Source organism: Corvus brachyrhynchos, unplaced genomic scaffold (assembly GCF_000691975.1).
Source record: "Corvus brachyrhynchos isolate BGI_N302 unplaced genomic scaffold, ASM69197v1 scaffold262, whole genome shotgun sequence".
Classification (NCBI taxonomy): Eukaryota; Metazoa; Chordata; class Aves; order Passeriformes; family Corvidae; genus Corvus; species Corvus brachyrhynchos.
Window position 1 is genome coordinate 2,142,818 of NW_008236626.1, and position 21,799 is coordinate 2,164,616.

At 47.5% G+C, this 21,799-nt stretch overlaps 2 protein-coding genes across 8 annotated transcripts in view; one reads left to right on the top strand and one right to left on the bottom strand.

The window, feature by feature from the left end:
* RARS (arginyl-tRNA synthetase) overlaps window positions 1-2,703 on the top strand; it is a 16,691-nt gene extending 13,988 nt beyond the window's left edge. Inside the window, exons 14-17 of the mRNA XM_008644225.2 lie at window positions 373-478; window positions 1,213-1,385; window positions 1,964-2,211; window positions 2,552-2,703. Coding sequence (XP_008642447.1) covers window positions 373-478; window positions 1,213-1,385; window positions 1,964-2,211; window positions 2,552-2,661 — 637 coding nt within the window. The 3' untranslated portion in view covers window positions 2,662-2,703. The remainder of the gene's footprint in view (window positions 1-372; window positions 479-1,212; window positions 1,386-1,963; window positions 2,212-2,551) is intronic.
* Window positions 368-21,799, bottom strand: part of LOC103624893 (rho GTPase-activating protein 7-like) — a 49,714-nt gene continuing 28,282 nt past the window's right edge. For 3 of the 7 annotated variants that reach the window (XM_017726536.1, XM_017726541.1, XM_017726542.1), the window contains exons 2-12: window positions 17,567-17,638; window positions 16,029-16,110; window positions 14,608-14,671; window positions 12,059-13,410; window positions 11,529-11,699; window positions 10,657-10,816; window positions 9,007-9,205; window positions 7,106-7,322; window positions 5,295-5,409; window positions 2,995-3,073; window positions 368-454 (exon numbers count right to left, since the gene is read on the bottom strand). In XM_017726536.1, coding sequence (XP_017582025.1) covers window positions 3,035-3,073; window positions 5,295-5,409; window positions 7,106-7,322; window positions 9,007-9,205; window positions 10,657-10,816; window positions 11,529-11,699; window positions 12,059-13,410; window positions 14,608-14,671; window positions 16,029-16,110; window positions 17,567-17,638 — 2,471 coding nt within the window. In that variant the 3' untranslated portion in view covers window positions 368-454; window positions 2,995-3,034. Of the gene's footprint in view, window positions 455-2,119; window positions 2,669-2,994; window positions 4,919-5,294; window positions 5,410-7,105; window positions 7,323-9,006; window positions 9,206-10,656; window positions 10,817-11,528; window positions 11,700-12,058; window positions 13,411-14,607; window positions 14,672-16,028; window positions 16,111-17,566; window positions 17,639-21,799 lie in introns of those variants that run through there. The other 4 variants (XM_017726538.1, XM_017726537.1, XM_017726540.1 and 1 more) reach the window with 4 other exon arrangements.

Here is a 21,799-nt window from a genome sequence, read left to right on the forward strand (position 1 = left end):
CCTGCTGACCACACTGTGGGTGTTCTCTCAGTTTTGTAGCTGTCTGTGTGATTGCAATTTTAATACAGAGGGCTTTGCCATGTGCTTTTTTCCTAAGCTTACTGGGCACTAGGCAGAGGGTGGGAGTGTTTTGCCTCTTAGGCAGGTGGTCATTTTGGCTGTGTGTTTTCAGGAAGAAGTTCAAAACTCGTTCAGGGGACACGGTGCGTCTCATAGACCTGCTGGAGGAAGGGCTGAAACGAGCCATGGACAAGCTGTTTTAATACAGAGGGCTTTGCCATGTGCTTTTTTCCTAAGCTTACTGGGCACTAGGCAGAGGGTGGGAGTGTTTTGCCTCTTAGGCAGGTGGTCATTTTGGCTGTGTGTTTTCAGGAAGAAGTTCAAAACTCGTTCAGGGGACACGGTGCGTCTCATAGACCTGCTGGAGGAAGGGCTGAAACGAGCCATGGACAAGCTGAAAGACAAGGAACGGGACAAGGTAGTTGTGAGAAATTGCTTGTCTTTGCTGAGAACTTCCCAGGTGTGTTCACAGACTTACAGTCTCTGCATTGCCTAGTGAGATTTCTGTCTGTCTTGCTTCCTGATGGCCTGCAGAGAACTGGACAGTGTGGGACATGCAGTGTAACAGAAGGACCAAACTCTGTCCAAGCACAGTGTGAGGCAGTGGAATTGGGAAATGCAGTGTAAGGTGAAAGTGAAAAGTCCCTTTTTAAACAGGAACACAAGGAAGCACAGGAAAAAAAAAATCACCTTGAAAATCTCCAAAGTGCTCATAGGAGTCAGGCACAAAGTGCTTTGCCCAGCTGCCACTGTTCAGCAGAGAGGGGTTTGCAAATGTTTGGACTGTCCAAAATGCTCTGTAAGGGTAGGAGGACTGGACATTTGTTGCGTGTACATGCAGTTTGTAAGAAGCAGGAGCACAGCACATCACACCTGGCAAGTTGTGGGGCACAGAGGTCCTGTGGGCTGTCAGAAGAGGGAGTCAGCCCTAACCTGAGCAGGGCTGTGGTGCCAGTGGATTGCAGGAGAAGCGAGGGGTGGGTGTGGGGTTGTCTGGTGCCCTGAAGCAGAGAGGTGTGTGTGAACTGAGCACCAGGTGGGTAAATCCCCTCAGCAGCCTGGGCTGTCCTCCTGAGCCCTGCTGAGAGACCAGGGCTGTGTGTTGTGCTTTGTTCTTCCTCCTGACCGCTGCCTGTCTGGAAATTGCACCAGGTGCTGACACCAGAAGAGCTGAAAGCTGCCCAGACGTCGGTGGCTTTTGGATGCATTAAATATGCAGATCTGTCCCACAACAGACTGAACGATTACGTGTTCTCCTTCGACAAGATGCTGGATGACCGAGGGAACACCGCTGCCTATTTGCTCTATGCCTTCACACGGATCAGGTGTGTGGGGTGCAGGGAGCTGCTGGACTTGGTGCTGGTGCTCTCTGCATCTGTGTCACAAAGGGACCTGTGGGCAAAGGGGTGACACTCAAATCTGTGCTGTTGGGGGTGTTTGGTAAGAGAAGCCAGCTACACTGGTATGCACCACAGACAAGATTTTATTTGTCATTGCACACAATGTGTCCAGTGCCACCTGAAATGGCTCCTCTGTGTGACACACAGCCTGGGAGGGGAACTGTGGGAGTTTCTGGTAATCAGAGGATTTAGGTGGTTAGAAGAGGGTGCCATCTGTGTTCCAGCTGCTGCTCAGCTCAGGTATTGCCACATCCCACAGTTTTTCTGGCACCCTGAGCCCTGGTTTGCTTGGCAGCATCATCTGTCCTTGATGATGCAGGTGCCCAGAGCCCATCCCTCCTTGTTTCTCTGCAGTGCCCTGCTGCATCTCCCTGAGGGCATCCCCAGGGCTGACTGTTCTCTTTGGCCTGGTCAACCAGGACTGGGCAAGGGAGACCAGGCTGGCCCTGGACAGGCTGGGCAGTGGGACCCTCACAAGCAGACTCTGTTTTGGACCATTCCAGGGCTATTGCTCGCCTGGCCAATATCGATGAGCAGATGCTGCGGAAGGCAGCCAGGGAGGAGGTGCTTATCCTTGATCATGAGAAGGAGTGGAAACTGGGCAAGTGCATCCTGAGGTTTCCTGAGATCCTGCAGAAGATCCTGGAGGACTTGTTATTGCACACACTCTGTGACTACCTGTATGAGCTGGCCACCACCTTCACTGAGTTCTACGACAGCTGCTACTGTGTTGAGAAGGACAGGCAGACCGGTGAGTGTTGGCCATGGGGTGCTGAGTGTGCCTGTGTCACAGCCTGTGGTGCAGGCTGGCTCCGGGGTGTTGGAAGGGCTGTTGTCATTTTACTGTGTCCATGTGAGAGGATTGACAGAGACTGGCAGAGCCCATGTTGTCACTGAGCTGCAAGATTGAGTAGAGTTGGGAGCAGCCAGGCACCTAGAAACAGGAGGGCTGGTCAGTCTGCCTAGCTTGGGGAGAGCAGGAAGGGCTCCATGTGCCAGTCCAGGGCCAGGCTGTGGCTGGAGGGGCCTCCCCTGTGGAAGGTACTGTTTTTCTGAGCAGCTACTCCAGCTCCTCTGTCTGTGTTTTCCAGGCCAGATTGTGAAGGTGAACATGTGGAGGCTGCTGCTGTGCGAAGCCACTGCCACCGTCATGGCCAAAGGATTCGACATCCTGGGGATTAAGCCTGTGCAGAGGATGTAGCAGTTCCCTGTGGAATGACAATAAAGGGACTAAACAACTGGAGTTGTCTCTGTCTGTTGGAGTGGGGTTGTGGTAAGGGAAAATAAAGAATAGAGGGGGAGGAAGGAGTGCAAAGGAGAGAAAAGGAGTGTGGCTTCAGCAGGTGCAGGTGCAGGTGCAGAGGCAGATGAGTGGCTGTGCGCACAGCTCAGAGCAATTCTCGGTGCAGGAGCCAAAGCCCATGAACTCAGAACACCCGAGGGTACCTGCAGGAAACCCTCTAGCTGTGGTAACAGCCACCCACACTCCCAGAGCCAACCATACTCTGATCCATACTCCCTCCATCCACTCTACCTTATGTGCCAGGTATGAGCAGGTCACCCAGCCTTTGATGTCATCTCTGATGGTACGGGGAGGCAGGCAGCAGTTTTACCTGGAGGAGCAGGAAGCCCAGGGGAGGAGCAGATCAGTTAAACTACATTCCCTCTGAGGAAAACACAAGGGAAATGCCTTTCCCCTCAGCAGCAATGTCTGAATCCCTGCGGAGTTGGCAAACCTCTTTGTGCAGTGCATATCAATCTTGGGCAACTACAAGGAGCCACAGCTCCTGCCTTTGCCTTGGGGTTTGTTGGAGGCTCTGCTCTGAGCCTCCTAAAAAATCTTCCAGAGTCCTAAGGCAGCACAGAAATGCAGCTGAGCTACCACTGGAGAGGAGGTGTTGCATTGATGCATGTGCTCACTGACATATGTATGTGTGTATATATGTACATACATTTATCTATCTGTATAGAGATACAAGAGATCTGTATCAGGTTATTCCATGTACGGAGGGCTGGGGAGGGCTCAGCTCTCACAGCTGGTCAGTGTCCAGCACCTCGTGTGGTGGGCACCAGCTGGCACTTCACCAAGCAGACCTGTGCAAACACACCAAGCAGACCTGTGCAAACACACTCCGGTGGCTGAGCACTGCCCACGAACCCACCAGGCCTGGCGCCGGTGCCACAGTGGCAGCAGCGTGACAGCCACGTGTGCTGGGGCATTCACCAGCTGCCCAGGCCGAGTGCTGTGCTCCTGTCCCCCACCTGCACCCACTCCCGTGCCATGGCTGTGCTCTCCCTGCTCCCCAGCCTGAGGCAGTGCCTCGCCAGCCAGGGCCCATCCCGCCCTACCTGGGGCCACGCCGGGCAGGCTGGGGGTGGCAGTGGTGACGAGTCCTGCTTGTGGGGCCACGTACGCTCGGGTTCAGTGGCGGAAGCAGCGTCAGCCGCAGTCCAGTGGTGGCCACAGTGACCAGTCTGGGTCTGGGTCCAGAGCAGCAGACCCGGGTGTTCCTCCAGGCACGGGCATGGCAGAGGTTGCCACACTGAGCTGTGGCCTCCAGCAGAAGGGGGACAGCCCTCTCCAGGCAATCCCTCAGTCTCAGCACCAAATGCCTCTCCTGGCAGGGTGGGGGTCACACCAGCAGGACCCCAGAACCCCTGGGTGAGGGGCAGCCCCACAGCTCAGGGCTGGAGCCAGCAGTGGTCATAGCAGGGTGTGTAGAATGTCCATGTGTGCAAGGGTAGCTCAGAGTCCCCATGGGGCTATTCCATGGGGCCATGCAGCTGGGAACAGGGTCAGCTCCCATGCTGCCAGGACTGACCAGAGGGTACAGGGCAGGCAGCAATGTCAGGGCATCCCAAGGGGCCTCAGAGCTGGGCAGAGGGGTTCAGGCCACTGCTGGGGAAACAGGGACCCGTAGTTGGGCTGGGGCTGGATGGGAGCCCTATCCAGGCTGGAGACTGATGCCATGCAGGGATCAGACTCTTGGGAAGCCCAGCTGTCCTGGGGTGGGGGGTCACTCAGAAGCCAGGCACTGGTGGTGGAATCAGTGCTGAGGGAGTCCTGGGCAGGGCCATGTGTCAGTGCAGGGGAGCCATGGGACAGCAGCTCCTGCCCAGACAAGAACCTGGAGCAGAGCATGAGCTGACTGTTGGAGTGTGGACAGCACCCCTGAGGGAAAGGGACCAGAGGTCAAGTGGGACAAAAGGGCTGGCAGGGCCGCTGCCCTGTCCCACAGTGCTGGGTCTGGGCCAGAGATGGCAGCCAAGGTCAGCCAAGAGTAAAGATCATCAGACACATCCATGGCGATGAGGTCCGACGTAGAGCCAGGAAGGTGAGTCAGCAAGGGAGGTCGGGATCAGGTCCAGGGACAGCAACCAGGGTCAGCCACAGTCTAAGGATCACTAGGCAAGTCCATAATGACGGGCAAAGGCTGCGGTCAAGCTGGGAAGTCAGTCTGTGGGCCAAGGTCCAGGTTCAGATTACTGGGGTCAATGGCCAGGCACAGGCATGGCTGTTGCTCTGGCCAGGCCCCAGCAGCAAAACTTCAACCCGCCATCCAGTAGGGATGGCCAGGGCCTCCCTGCCCAGGCACAAGGCAGCCACTGCCCCACAGGTGCTCTCTAAGCTGGCCCCAAGCCCATGGAGCCAAAGCCCATCATCGCTGGGGATGGAGGGGGGAACGGAGGAGTGCTCGCAGTGACACTCATTTTCTCTTTGGTGGCAGCAGCAGGACTGGGACCTCTGCGGGACAATGGCCCAGCTGCTGCTCCAAGCCAGCCACCCACCCCGGGCTGCCCAGAGCTGTTGCTTGGTGACAATGAGGGACGTACCTGGAAGAGCCTGTTGCACTCCATTATCATGTGGGCCAAGCCCTGTGTTGCTGCCAGGTTCTCACTCAGCTCCCTCTGGTCTGGCTTCCCCAAGCTGCACTTCCTCTGACTGGATCTAGGAGAGGGGGAGGTGAAAGGAAGGCTGAGCAAGCAAAGTGCTGGGAACCACACACAAACACACTGCACTGAAGGACCTGTCTGTGCCATGCAGGGCTAACGCTATGTGACTGCAGAAAGTCCGCCGGGAGAATTCCCTCCCAGCACATCCCAAAGGTGTCCAGGGCACTACTGACCAGTAGTAATAGACACCCAAGAAAGGCAAGTCAAGGAATTTATTCCCCAAACACATAATCACACACTTGGCCAAGGACAACAATGACCCCAAACTTATTTGTGTGTAACTTTCAATATCAAGCTCCTTTGATAACTGCAAAGCCCGTGTAGAACCTTTAAAATCCTTTGGCCCAAACCACACCCAACACATTTCAAAAACAGTCCCCTCTTTTAATTCATGCTCATGGTATTACATCATTAGTCCTGGCTTCTGAAACTTTTTTCTATGTGCATTTCTGCCAAACGGCTTGAAAATTGGGTGGAAGATAATAGTCCTCAGTGCTGCTCCTTAGAGTCAGACCTGTCAGCTTGTACCCTTTGAAGTGGGAACCCTGCACCAAGGCATTAATGCACAGTTACAGCAGAGCTAAAGCTTCAAAGCATCCTGGCTCCCAAACACTGACAACAAAGAGAAAACTCCATTGCTATCTTTGGTCCTAACATTTCAGAGCAGTGTTGATGTAAAGCAACTCCCAGAGTGTAGCTCCCAGGAGCTCAAACAGCACAGCAATCCAGCAGGACCTGCTGCTGCTGCCACTCCATTGCATCCCCAGGTGCCCTCGCAGTGGCCCTGTGGCTCCCTCGCCATGTGCCAGCTCAGCACAGGGATGCCTGAGGCATTTTCTGCTGTTTTATGACATTCAAAAGAAAATCCTTGGTTTTCTTTCCCTTCCCCGTGCTATCCAGAGCCTGAAAGATGCCAACAGCTCATCTGACAGCTGCTTTGGGACTGGTCCTCCCCTGTAGATCCCCAGGTGAGCTGTTCAGCTCGCCACGCTGTCGGGAGCACAATGCTTCCCGCACAGCCAGCTGTGCTCTCCTGCCCTGACCCATCTGTCCACAGCCCAGGAGCATGAGCAGAGCAAACAGCCCTGCCTCAGGAGGCCAGATAAGGCATGAATGCTTTCGGAGATTATTTGTCTACTTTGGCTCAAGGGCACCTTCCTCCCTGCACGTACAAACAGGGGATGTTATGCAACCCAGATACTTTTACTTATTAAGATAAATTTACAGAATCCCCATGGCTCGACTTGGCAGGAATGATCCCCTTATCACCCAGCAGAACCAGTGCCAGTAGCTGCTTCAATCTGCCAGGTATCTGCAGGGCCTGAAGGCTGCACCTGGGCTCAGGTTGCCAGTGCAGGAGCACATTTCCAATGGCCAATGCCACTTTATGCAAGCAGTGGGCCACATGCTGGGCCCCTGGGCAACCAGGGGAGCACAGCAGTGGCGAGGGACACACACAGACTGGTCAGGAGTATGGCAATGGGGCCTTACCACTGCCCTCTGCATTGGGCAGTAGCAGCCGCAGAGAGCTCCTGCTGCACCTGAGCAACCAGATCTAAGGCAGACCCCAAGGCACACACAGTCTGTTTCCCCCTCAAAATCAGATACTGAGCCTAGGCCAGCTACAGAAAGCATTGCTCCAGCAAGGAACACTGTGGACAGCTGCAGTACCAGCATCAAGATGCCAATACCTGGTTGAGGAGGAGCTGTCCCGCCTCAGGGTGTTGAGGTGAAACAAAGAAGGTGCAAGACAGACAGCAATGTTGGTTGGGGTCATCTGGTTTTCCTCAACAAAAGCCACCACATCTCGCAGGAAGAACAGGAGGATTTTCAAAGCTTCTCGGTTTTCCTTTGGGAGAAGGAGAATAGCAGCCTGGACAGCCTGAAACTGCTCATCCTTTGGCACGTCTGGAAACAAGAACAATGACAAAAATCACGTGTGACTTGCACAAGGAGCATCCATCAGCAGGGTCCCAATCAGGGCACTGAGCTTGTAGGTTCATCCACTTCCTTGTCCCAAGCTCACAGCAGACAAGGAAAGGCTATTATCCCATCAAACATGCCCCATTTCTCCTACTGCCTGTCAAGTGCATGTTCACACCCAGGGATGCTGCTGCCTGACTTGCAATTTATCTTGAACACCATGCTAATGAACTAATCTGAACTGAGTTACAATCCAAATAAGGGCCTGTCTCCCCATAAAATATTACTCTGCAGTGATACTTTGGAGCAGGTAGCTGCTCTACTGTCTTTTCCTTTCAGCTTCAAGCAAGAACAGAACAGATGCTCTCAGGTAACTCAATTCAGAGACCAGTGTTTTGCCAACAGATTTTAATTCACACTAACCCCCAGTGAGACTGTCTGCCCAAACAGCTCCTGCAGGAGACTGAGTCTGGTTCATCCTGCCACACATCCCCACCACAAGGATTTCTCCAATTAACACCACTGCAAAGAGTAGAATATCTCTTCCCTTCAGGTAGAAGCACATATGTAGAAGACACAGAACACACTTCTTGGTGAAAGCAGCACAATTCCTATCTCCAAAAGAGTAATTTAATCTGTGCACTGCCTCCAGTCAATCTGGCAGAAGATGGGTGAGTGGGGTGAGTGGGGTGAGTGGAATTTGGGCATTTGCTGTTTCTTTCCCAAAACAAGAGACAGGAGGTGGACAGTGGCCAGATTACAATAATTGGAGGAAAACTGTTATACATACTTTGGACATCGGAATTGTGGACCTCCTTACAGAGGAGGATTTGTGAATGCAAAAAGAAAACTTGCTTCAAACAAATAAATAATTTTCAGACAAAATTTTAAAGCCCTGACAGGTGATGAAATAAAACCCAACTGGACTTTCATGAACCCACACCATACACAAGACAGCAGCTGCTCGTTGACCTATGTCAGTAAAAGTCACACAGGTTAGGCTGCAAAGCCAGTCCTCTCAGAAAGCTGACACTCTGCCTTTCAAAACCTTTTCTCAAAAGCAGAAGAAACTTGCCTGTCCTAAGAACATTATTAGCCCTACTTCAAGTTCTTTCCCTGACCCATCTACTTTTTGAAAGTGAATTCCTTGAGGGTAAAGCACAGGAGATAGAACCTATTTAAACTGTAATAAATGTGGTATTTCAGCTTCATGTTTCCTTTTTTGGGTTGAGTCTCAAGGACAGTAACAGTGCAAGCACAAGCAGAAAGCAGCTGGTATTTCTTCACTGTTTCACAGCAGCTGTTCTTGGGCACCTTAATAAAGAAATGTCATCAATATAACAGGATTTCTCACTCAACGAGCTTTGCCATGCTGTGAACAAGGGGACCAGGTTATTTCTTTATTTTGCATACGGAAATGACTGTTTAAAAACACAGTTTAAGGGGGCTGCTGCAGCACTTCACTACACTCATCCTTCAAGAAAGAGAACCAGCTGCTTCACAGGATGCAGATGGGAAGCTCTCAAGTCCAGAGCCACAATGAACTCATCTTGTCAGAAACGTCCTGCCTGACTTGTCTCCTCTGACTACAGGGGGACATGGCACTAGGCCTAGTCTGGCCACTGCACAGCTGAATATTAAGATATTCAGATGAGGTTTTGGTACCTACATTGGTAGATGTGGAGGAAGGATTCACAGAGCCTGCTAGTAAATATAGGCTCAGGAAGGTCTCGGAAATACTGCTTCACCATATCTGCCACGTCAAATGCTGACTGCCCTTCGTAACAGACATTGTTTGGGTTGGTTTCATTCATTTCTCTTAAAGACAGAATCCTGGATTTAACACCAGATTTTCGGAACAGGCCAACCTGTGGGTAAAATAAATTATTAGAGACAAAGAGAGGAGCCATCAAGAATCAAACTTCTGACAAATAAGTGATCCTTTACCTTCCCTATAATAGCAAATATTCTATGGCAGTGGGATTGAACACCAAAATACTTTTGTATCATCAGAAGCCACAAGGACATTTCTCCGAGGCAAACCATGCCTGATGCCCACAGAACTGGCTGTGACATACCAATTTTCATGTTTGTTTGGCTTTTATTTAATTCAAAAGTACTCATTTTGCCTTTTAAAATCACTACCACTGACATATGTCCATTTTCTTTGGCAGGCTGTGTTTACGCATGGCAACTCCAAGTTTCAAATTCGTCAATGTGTGTCCACCAAACACAAACATACATCGAGTGCTGGCTCACACAAACTGACTGTGAGATCCACATGGCTCCTTGTAACACCTGGTACATCTGATGCATCTAATCCTTCCACAGGCTGGCAAAGGGCAGCTGCCATTTTGAGGGAAACTTTGATTTTCTTTTTAATGTGATTGTCAATTGAGTTTCAGAATGTCTCACCCTTCCACAGGCTGGAAAGGGGCACCTGCCATTTTGAGGGAAACTTTGATTTTCTTTTTAATGTGATTGTCAATTGAGTTTCAGACAAAAGTGAGATTTAGGAGTTTCCCATGAGCTCGACCCCACCAAAGCTTCTGGTGACAGCTTTACTCTGTGCTACTGAGACAGTATTTACACTCTTTGGTTTATTTATGTGAACTGAGTGGATACCATAACCTCAAAATGAAAAACACTTGCACTGTCACTTCACAGAACTCACACACTTTTGCATTTTGGCGTGATACTACAGAACTAGACAGTGGCAAAGCACAGGAAAAAAAGTCCTCTCTTTAACTAATATGTCTCATGTCACAAGGTCCTCCATTTCTGCAGCTATGCTGTGGAAATACCATATGCAGCACACACGTCCACTGCCATCTCCACTTAGGGGATAAATAGAGCTGAGATCCAGAAAGAGTTGTTAGAAGCACTGCTGTAATGTTTCCTCTCTGCTTAGTGGTGCATTTCAGCTGAAACAGGATTAATTTTCACATTAGCTCTGGCACTACCAGCAGCCACAGAACAGAGGGAACAATGACATTGTCTGGCAGATTTGCCTCCTTAGGGAGCAGAGACATGACACCTCCCCAGGCAAAGACAGCCTGACTGCCTGCACCAAGAGACCTGACTGCAGAGGGTTTCAGTGAGGGAAGGCACAAAAATACAGTACAGGGCTAAAGGCATTCCTAGAGGGAATCAGCACTGGTATTTCCCTGCAGGCCGCCAGCTCAGACCTACACCTTTCTGCCTATTCAGAGCCTTAGGGGGCAAGAAAGTCCTTCACAAAAGTTAGAAACAGAGTCTGGTTCCCTGGAGCAGATCTGTTCATGGCCCAGAGCTGCCCTGGGCTGTCTTGAGTTCATACCTGGTCAAGAAAGTGGCTTCTCAGATACTCCAGGGCTTGCAGGATGCCATTGGGCAGGGGGTGGCTTGTTCGCTGCACATTCAGAAGTAAAGGAACCCCAAACACGTTTTTGTCCTTGTAGTCTGAGGCTTTTGGTTTTTTAATGAACTTTGGTAGGGTCCTGGAAACAAAAACCAGTACATGCAGCTTACTAGCGGGCCAGCACATCCCACCTCCTGCTTTACACTCACCAGAAAGGGTTGAGCTGTACCTTGTCACAACCCCAAATTCTGCCACATACCTGTACACACAGCATCAGGAGGGAGAGAAGATCAGCAAAGGCAATTACAGGGATGACTTCCTCATTTCATTGCTGAAATTAACTTTAATAAAGCATCCTCATGGGAAATACATTCCATCCCTTTATGACACTGGAGGGTTTTTTCATTCTTTCTATATTCAAGTACCAGCTCCCTATCACAAAATGCTGACTGATGTATGTAAGTCCTCCGAGTGTCTGAATTTGTCACTGGTTTAGTTCAAACAGACACTCAGAGCTTGAAGGGCTGGATTCTCAGTCCAGCCAACTCTCCCCTCAGGCCCCACATACCCTGCAAAGGCCTTCTGACAAAGCCCTGCAATTGGGCAAATTTAAAGAGAAACTACGATGTGCCTTAAAATCAGTAACAGCACGACCACCAGCAAGGGCCCAAAGTGCAGCCCACAGCAGAGGAAATCCTGGAGCCATGGAAATAACCCTGAAGCTGCCAGCAATTTAATAGGATGAAATTCTTCATCTTGAACATGTGCAATGTAGGCAGACAAGGAAATTCACATGCTTACATCAACTCCTCTCTGTCCAGCTCAGGTTGCTTTAATAGCAGACAACTTACCAGTTCCAGCCCTGCTTACTGGAAGGGGAATATCTGTCCATTAAAGCTGTGAGCTTCAACAGTGCCAGCTTTTGTGTGCGGGCCAGCTGGGCAGCTGACTGGCCATCAGTCTGGAGGGAAAGGCTTTCCAGGTTCATGCTCTCTTCCACAGACCAGTGTTGCTTCCCATGCCTATGGGATAAATATTGTTTAAGCTTAGAACCATCTCCACCACACCTGTTTTCTACCTGCATTGGTGAAGCACCTAAGACTCTAAATGACCTGCAGTTAGTTGCACTTAAACAAGGTACTTCCCATCCAGAAGGGCCTCTGGCAATACAAACTGTTTCCCTGATTCCAGTGCCTGAGTGGTCATGCAGATTACGAGTGTCCTACTTTCAGCAGAGGTCAGATGTTGGTACCTGTGGAGCGGTACCTGCCCCCAGCAGTGCACACCCTGCTACCTAGGACAGACTTTAGAATACTTTGGTCTGGCAATGCAATTATATTCCGAGTGGACAGAATCAAAGGCAAACCCAAGGATGGCTGACCTGTTGGTCTTTTTAGAGTCTGTGATGTAAGTCAGGTCTGCAGAACCAATCTCCTTGCCCAGGCCACAGCTGCTCTCTCCCTCAGCCTCCCCTGCTGTCTTGTCTTCTGAGCCCTCTGTTTCAAGAGAGCTTTCTTTAGGGGAAGGTGGATACAAAGAGGTCAAGTCACTGGCAAAGTCAGAATCCCTATCATCTGAGAACTTCTCTGTCCACTGATCAACCAACTTTTTGAGACCATTGACATCTGCTATGACACTGTTCAGTTCTGAGAACACATCGTCGTCACCAACTTGTGCTGCCTCCAAAGTCTCCAGGTCAATGTTGGGCATGTTGTCATACACGCTCCGCCTGTTATCCCCGCCCGACAGGGGACTCCTGAGGGCTCTGGGGTCCTTGGAACCGCTCCTGCTCCGGCTCCTCCTGCACCCATGGAAACTCCCAGTTCTCCAGTTAACAGAAGAGTTGTCTGCTGGAGACAGGGAGCTATCTGTAAGTACTGTGGGGAAAGTGCCAGGTTTATGGCCTTGTGGAATTTGAAACATCTGGTTCTTTTGTAACATTATGTCATTTTTTAGGTTTTGCTGAGATAGATCATTCCCCAGCAAGAGCTTGCTGGAGTCCATGTGCTCTGCATACGTCCCCCTTCCTTCACAGGGGCTGCCTGGTTTTATAACAGGACTTGGAGTGCTCCCTGTGCTGCTATTTGCAGACTGATTGCTGCTATTGCAGCTCTGGGGAGAAAAGGAAGAATTGCTCTTTGTTCGGATGCCAGAAAGGTCAGAAATATTTACACAGTTCAGCATCTTCATCTTTTCTTCATTAAGTCCTTCCAGAAGAACAGGTTCACTTATTATGGGTTTGGCCTTTGACTGACCACTCCTTAAGTTGCAGCTCCTTAAGTGCAGCTTCTCCATTTTCTTTAGAAGGCTCTTCCTCTTTTTAGATGGTGACTTATCCAAAAGCTTCTCCTCACTGGTGATATTTAAATATTCACTGAGGGGAGGAGAACAACTAAAAGCAGAGTCCAGTGAAGGTACCTTAACTGAGGAACATCTTGAGGAACTTGTGCTGTTTTCCACATCTTCAAAAGGTTTTTGGGAGTTAACAACGTCACTGTCAGCACTGCTGGTGCTGTGAATTGAGGACACATCGTGCTTATCACCATGATCCAGAAAGACACTGTCCTCGTTGTTGATGATCTTCAGTATTGGGCTGCCTGGGGTGGAGGCACCAGCCCCTTCCTCTGCTGGAAAATCTGCCAGGCTCTCGATGCGAGACCACCGCTGACTGCACCTCTCATAAGCCCATCTGTCACTTATTGCACAGGGTTCATCATCTTCAGAGTCATCACTCTTAGAAGGAGAAAAAAACCAAAAACAGTTCAAGAGCAAAGTTAGGCAAATTATAAATTACAAAAACCAATTTAACATAAAAAGGAGACTTAAATTTTCTGCCAACTTCCAAAACCCCCAAGACCAACATATGGAAATGTGACCATTCAGTCACTGAACGTCTGGCCTGAGAGAGTTGAAAAACATACTGACTAATGACTCCCAAGCATGCTGACAAATCTGGGAAGTTTACCACAGGAAAAGGTGACAGATTTGATCTAAGGTGGAAAAATCCTGATTTGTGGCAAATCCAAGGGTATTGAAAGATAATTGTACTGGGTTTAGATGGCCTCTCCTAAAGCCAATCAAATCAAACACTCTCACGCTTCTGTGACCAAAACTCATCCATTTTCAGGTAAAGGGGTGTTTAGCTGTGGGACTGTGGCAGCATCAATACTTGTAGCACCTTTTGAAGCCCTCAGCCTCCCTTGCCACCTGCCCCAGGTGCCCCCTTTGCTGGATTGTCCCCACTCTGAGGGAACACAGAGACAGCAAAACACTAGAGAGATGGGAGCCACCTGTCTCTTCCCTGTGGGCTCTCTTGCCCCACTCTTCCCTAATGACAGAGCAGAACTCTCAAAAACCCAGACATTTTTTCCAGAAGAAGGCATTATTTTCTTGCTAGTCCTGCAGTTGGTACCTCAGAGGCTTTGCAGGCCTGGTGTTGCCCAGCCAAGCTGTGGCTACCACTCTGATTTAGCTGCAGCATTTTTGTGGCAGAGCCAAAGACAGCACAGCTAAAACCTACCCAGCTTGTATTTGCTGAACATTTGCATTGCCCATTTATTTCTTTGTTGAGTCAATAGGAGTGAGCTTTCAGCATTTAAATAAAGTGGGAAACTACTTAGGAGAGCAATGATAGTCATGTTGAGATGGGGCTTTGGGGCAACTGTAGGACAGTAACGTGCTAAGTCAAATTTTAAAAGTGTTTCAAAAGCCACCCCTAATCTACCTTGCAAAGTTTCAAACATTATGTCGTTTCAATCTCCATCCTTGCATTTATGTTCCTCAACATAAAATGCAAATAGCAGAGCTTTGCAGGATGGAATAGAATAGAAAGTTCAGAAATTGCTAATCCTTCATGCACTTTTAAACCCCAGTGTTTGATACAATAGCTAAACACATCTTTAATTAGAACAGGAACTGTTACAAACATACCCGTTTCCTATCACGGCTTATTTCCACTTTCATTGATGCATACTTGTTCAGTGTGTTCAACCTTCTAGGGTATAGAAAAAAACCAGGAGTTTTAAATTTCAACTATTTTATTTCTTGAAAACAAACATGCACCAAACTAGTTGTGATCTTCTACCACGGAGTCTTCATTAGGTGTCAAGCACTGACATTCTGTTAGAGGCTCCCATACATTGGTCCCCAAACCAGCACCAATAACCACCCCATGATGCTCATACTTCCAGTTCTGCCATCTTAAAACTGGAGAAGACAACAATAACCAATCATTTAATTAAAAAATCATATTATTAGCTTCAATGATTGTGAAAAATATCATGTTAAGATTTTGAAAATAAATGAAACTCTGTGTAGGCTTCTTGAAAAAGAAAAATTAAAAATTCAAGATGTTAACCTGTATCCCTGGAAGTACTGTATTATCTATCATTTTAATTAAAGCTTGTGCAATCAATAAGGTCCCAAACTAGTCAATCACTTAATTGTCAAACAATGGGTGGCATCAACAGGAGGCACACGGAGAGTCTCCAAGGAGCACTCAAGATAGAAGTCATACCAAGAAATAAAATATACCCGAAGTTCTCTAATATCTGCTGTTCTTTAGAGATGTGTGTGTGAACAACTCCTCTTGGTGCTCTGGTACAGGCAGAGCTGGAATTCAGGTGACCTGACAGGACAGAAAAGGACCAGAACACCTCACTAGGAGACGAACTTTCCAGTGCCCTAAGTGTTAGAAATCATAATTTCTGCTAAAGAAACTCTGCTAAACAATCTCATAATGAGAAGGCAACTGCAGCACCAAGTGAAGCAAAAGCCTTACACTACCCTGGCACTCTTCCATGGGGAAATTCCAAAGGGCCGTGAGTCTGACTTGGTACTGACAATGCAGGTCACTTGTGTGCTCTGAACAGCTGTGGCAAAGCAATAACTTCAAATCAATACCTTTGCTTCTCACTCGAAAAATATTCAGAAAACAGAACAGATCTCATGCAGATAATTTTTTTCTGCCTATCTGCTGGAACAGAAGTTGGAGGAAATTCCTCCACTCCATTTCATTATATGTCATCCTAGAAAGCATCCTGCCATGCTTGCAGGGAACTGGTTATTTTTTATCAGCTTGAAGACATTTCACATTACAAAAAAGATATTTAATGCTCAGTGTAACACCCCTGAGAGCTTGGATGAAGAAGAAGTGCAGACACATGCTTACTTTACCTTTTACTTCTTAAAACAACCAACTTCAGTGATACTAAACTGTGTGCTTAAGTGATTTCCTCCAGTCACAACATTGGTGACTCTTAGTCTCTGACAAAAACAAAGGCATGAGAAGATGACTGACAAAGAACTGTGGGGCCTGGGAGTATTAAAGATGATTCATTATTAATGTTTACCTGAACAGTGACTCAATCGCATCTCCATCTAAAAATTCATGATCTCTCCTTACAGTTTTTACATCAATGGGAAACTGCATATCTGTGAACAAAGAAGTTGAATCTGAAATCTGAGTTGTAATTGCAAAGACTTTCAATTTTGCAACTTATTGATCATAGGTGAAATGAAACTAATTCTATTTCTATAACTGTACGTTCATGCAAACATCCTTCCAGCAAGTGAGGATCAGTTCCTTAGAGCAAGTGGGAGAATAAATGTAGGGATCTGCTTGCTGCTGTTATTACAGGTGGACAAGCACTTCTGTATTTCCAGGAGCTTGCAGTCACCAAGTGCCATAGACAAGAAACATAAGATTGATAAATACAATAAAAAACCGGGATTATTTTCCATGAGCCTTTGTCATGGTGAGGTGCAATGCAGCGCATGACATACACTCTCTGAGCTGTAGTGAGCCTGACACATCATGCTGGGCTGGAAGCTGAAGAGTTCAATGTTTCAGCTCCTGAGGTTTAGCCTTGCAGGTGAGGGAACCATTGAGATCCATATGTATTGTCTTAGCTTATTCTATAAGCTTAATTTTCCTAGCCAGGTCAGGACACTGCATGAACAGCGAGGTAATGCAGAGGATTCATTTTCCAGAAGCATGGCAATGCACATTTCCAACAAACAGATTACAGAATAAAATCTGCTGTAGGCAGACAGGAAGCATTTCCAGGGACAGTAGGTTTCATGAAATACAGCTTTCAAATCCAGCTCTATGGCTTGACTTCAAATTTTCAATTTTGCAGTGACTGGGGGAGGTGGGAATGAGCGCAGTTAATGCTGCTCTTTCAACTGTAGTCCTTTGATAAAATCTTTCTGAAAAATAGATTGGCTTTTTTTACTTTCAATGTTTGTAACAAAAAACACATTTTAAAGAAAAACAGTTTTAAGATATATGCACGAGTGTGGCCTGAAAAATTACACAAGTTCTCAGCAAATCCATACCTCCCCCCAAGAAATAAGCACTGTTTGTAGTTATAACAACATGAAAACATGCTGAAATTGCATTTTTGACTGGCTGACTGCTGCTGAGTATTTCCTCTAAACACTTATGATTGCAAGATGATTTTTCCAACATTCTTTTTCAAAACTCCAATAAAGCAATCTCAGACCACAGGCTGGAGAGCCTCAGAGGAGTTTGGGTTGCCATCAGTGGTTGGAAAGATCACTTCCAGCACTCCAAGAAAAAGAGCTTGAAAAAATTATAAGCAACTAAAAATAACAAAAGCAGAAATTTGACTGAGTTACAGTCTAACAATAGGAAAAGAAAACCAGGGAAGATTTGGTCCTTTATAGAATTCTACTGAGTCCCTGCTGAGATGTCCCTTCTGCAAGAAAACACACCAGGTCACTATTTTTCTACAGGTTTTCATGAAGATATAGCAGAATTTGGAAGTGCTTCCATCAAAAATGTCAGGTTCTGAAATATATTATTTATGTGAACAATTCCACTCGAATTCCATGTCAGCTGCTTGACAAGTCTTTGTGATCATACCTTCAAACAGCTGAGCATACTGGGGAAATCCAGCAGCTCTCAGCCAGTCGCAGGCTTCTCTGGCTTCAATTTCTGCAATGAGAACACACAATTGTTCATGGACAGTGCTCACCAGAGTCACCTTTCACAGGATAAGATAATTTCACCTGGACATTCTCTGAGAATCCTGTATGTTAATGCTTTGTTAGGATATTGCTAAAAAGGAATAAATTCTTGCATCCGATGCACTTACACACACATAGCTCTGCAACAGTCATTCCACCATACAACAGATAAGCAAGCAAAGAAGAGAAATAGATATGAGCACACACTTGGGATGTCACACATCAGCGTAAACCAGCTATCCCTGAGCTGGGGACAGTGGAACATCTGCTACAGGTTGGAATGAGTCACCAGAGCAGGCTGTAGGACACACATCTGTGCCCTCACACAGCAAAGCCTATTTGTGCATTCCAGTGCTGAGAGATGGTGATAAGACACCAACAAATCCTATAAATAAACTCAAAATGCTCTCACAACTTTAATAACACTGGACACAGCCTAAGCATTCCCAGAACAAGAGTTCTCAGGAGTACCTGTTGCTAAGGTCTATCAATATTTATTTCCTTGCCAACTACCTACGCAACTTGGCAGCCACTGCAGCACAGCAGATGTCAAGAACTAACTGCTCACTTTGTGACAACTGGTAAAGGCCTGTGGCCAGTTCTGTGACATTCCCACAGGAGCAGAGCAGAACACAACCTCACAGAATCATACAATACAAGACTCCTCAAAAGCACAGGCAGGTCAGCATGAGTACATGGCTTCAGGCTCTAATCTCTGCCAACACTAGAAATGTCTGGGTCTGTGGAAGAGGAGAGGCCTCCCATGTACACTTTCTGCAGGTTTGTGTGCACCCCAGCTCATGTTACACCAGACAGAAACCTAAAGGCAAAGACTTCTTTGAAAAGAACATTTTTGAGCTACCTTAAAATCCAGTGTGTTCACTAGAGAGAAATGTTTTTAAAGCATCTTAAAGTGTAGCATGATAGGCCAGAGGAACAGAGCTGTTCCTTAAAACTATTTTCTTTACACATACACTCACAGATTAGGATTCCAAGGCACTTCACACACATACCTGTTCAAATTCACTGCTTGCTTTGCTCAGACTTCTCAGTTGCAAGTCATCAGTGCAACAGACTGAAGACACTAACCAAAAAAATCATAAAACTTCCATGATTTTATTTTTCTACTTTAAAACTTCAAATGGTTTCCATTATCACTTGGTCAAATTGGACAATGCCATTCTAACACAGGCTTCCCTGCACAAAACTGTATGGCTTTTTCATCTGAGAATAAAGTGATATCACAGGAAGACCAGGATATTTTTACACAAAACAGATGGATGAGTCTTTTTTCACACTGCAGAACAGAAACTAATTTCTTCTACAATAGCCTATATACACTATGCCTATATTTATTGCTATACTTAGTGCCATAATTTATCATAATCTTTACCACAACACAGCATGTACTGAATACCAAGAGAGGAGACAAAAAAGACAAGCACTGTACTCACAGAGCAAAAAAAGGAAAGAAAAGCTACTTGTAGAAAAGAGCCAGGAGGATGACCAGTCTAACACCAAAATTCTTCACAAAGACAAAGCGATTTTCATTTAGAAAAACCCAGTAGATTCACTCAGCCACCTCAGCTGTGGAGAAACTGTAGCTGTCCTCATTCCAGACCTCAGCCTACTCAGCCAGAGCCTGTGTACAACAATCCTGAGCTCAGACAGGGACTCTGTAGGGGCTGAAGCTTCCCCAGTTCCCAGCATGTTAAAAGCACAACTGCATTTTTAGACCAAACCAAGCCATGAACAGTGATGCAAAAAAGAACACAAAGATAAGGCAGAAAAATATTTGGCATCTAGTGAGGATATTTTCAATGAATATGACTGAAAATACAAAGACATTGTCACACTTATAGATGGCCTCTTCCATAGAACAAGGACAAAGGAGCTGGGGGAATTTTCTTTGTTGATTTAAATCTTCAGGCCTTCTAACATACCTTTGCACAATCACAAGGCATGTTTGGATTGGATATTAGGAAGAAATTCTTCCCTGGGAGGGTGGTGAGTCCCCGGCACAGGTTGCCCAAAGAAGCTGTGGCTGCCCCATCCCTGGAAGTGTCCAAGGCCAGGCTGGACAGGGCTTGGAGCAACCTGGGATAGACGAGTGGATGGCAACTTTTTGACATCTTTGGGTGCTATCTGCACGACTGAAATAGCAGAGCAACCTAAATGTGTCACCTCCCTCTCCTGAACTGATTTCATAATTAAGCAGATGAAAAAAAAAAAAAAAAAAATCCTGCAAAGCTTAATATTCCTAGATTAGAGGCTGGCAGCAACTTTTCCATGCCAAGCCAGCTATTTCCCCATGGGCTACAGGTGGTAGGTTACTAGCAGATGTTTATGAGAAACAGCACAGAGTACAGAGCCTGTGCCACCCTTTGGCTGTACCATGTCCCACAGGTACGTTCTGTGCTGAAGGCTCAGTCCAGTCCCCCTGCAAACAGCACTGAGTCGTGGCTGTGCCCAGCCTGCCCGTCCCAGCAGCCCCAGCACAGCCGCCCTCCACGGCTGCTGCCCCCTTCCCCATTGCTCCCTTCTCCCTGGAGCCCCAGCACCTCATCAGCTGGGCTGTGACACCTCTCCTGCAGCAACTTGGGCTAAAAAACTGTGTCCCCCCATCTGAGCACTGTCCTGTTTGCAGACTGCAGGGCCCACACTCGTCAGGTACTTGAAAACCAGATGCTACAGCGTGAATTAAGTCCCTATCAGAATGAACATCAGTGTTAACCAGATCGTTTGCAATAAAGAAAAGACATCTGTGCTGAGATTTGGGCATTGTCTCTGAGATGTTTTCCTCACCAGAAGCAGCACTTTCCTAACAACAAGGCAGAGGCAGCAACCAAAACCAGTGACAGCTGGTATCAAACAGGCCAGTCAGCCTTACTATGAGGTGATCACAAACTTCAGCTAAAGAAGAATGTCAAACTGTACTTTAAATAAATACTCTGAATAAAATGGGAGGATATCAATTTCTGTTTGAAAGCATCAGCACAGTGAACCTCGCTGCCAGGATGCAGTGTGACTTTCAGTTCCTGCCAAAGCAGGAGACCTCCTCCTTCCCCCAGCTGCGAGTTCCTACCCTTCCTCACTGACAGCCCGAGCCTATGCCAGCAGGTCCTGTCAGCCAAACTGGCAGGAAATCAGTCAGTTTCGTTTGGCAAGATGAGATTTATGAAGTTTTAGCTTTCTGAATCGGCTACCACATGTTCTGCTAGGTTCCAGTGGCAGGACACAGGCAGTGGTGGGTACATGCAGGGACAGATGTGGGAACATGCACCTGCCTGCCCAGGCCAGGGAGCTCAGCCTACTGTGAAACCTTTACCTAAATGTACCGCTTCCTAAAAGAGTTGTCTCATTGTTTCAGTATTTCAAAGCAATTTTTAAACAGATTTTTAAAACCAATGGTACACACATTACTTCTATCTCCCTCCAAACCAGTTTTCCAGTTTCAACAGGTAGGAATCACACGCTGATCAGGACTTCATTACTTAAAGGGATCTGTGTTTAAGTCTGAACGCCTTCCAAAACCATGGCAGGAAGAAGAACAGTTGGAGAGGTTTTTTTGCTGTTTGCAGCACTCCTGCATGAGTTACTGCAGGATCCTCCTTGTCCCCTTTTCTGTAGGATGCAAGTGTGGTACTTGTGGCAAAGAAAGGATTTCTCAACATGCCCAGCCCAGAGCCACACTCGTGCAGACGGGAGAACAGATCACAGGGTAGGACCGACTCCTCGCTTTCACTGCACATTGCATCATTCTGTAGAGAAACAGAAAAAAATCCAAAGGATTTTGCTCTTTCCCAACCTCTGTCATTATACAGGAAGACCTTTTTTTTTCTCTAAATGGCAGTAATCCTCCTCAACAGCCACAGACAAGCAGGTGCCCAGGGTCCCCACTTGATGTGCCACAGCAGGGACAACTGTACCTCATGGGGAAATGCTCCTGCCTCCTCCTGTCACTGACAATCCCAGGCTGGCACCCCCCTCAGCCTCTCCAGAGCTGGAGTCAGCAGGCCCCGTGCATGCTTGGCATCCACACATCAAACTCTGCCACACATTTTTCCCTCAGCTCACGAGCCGTGGGCTGTGAACTGACAGGTCCTTTACGCACTGACTTAGATCCTGT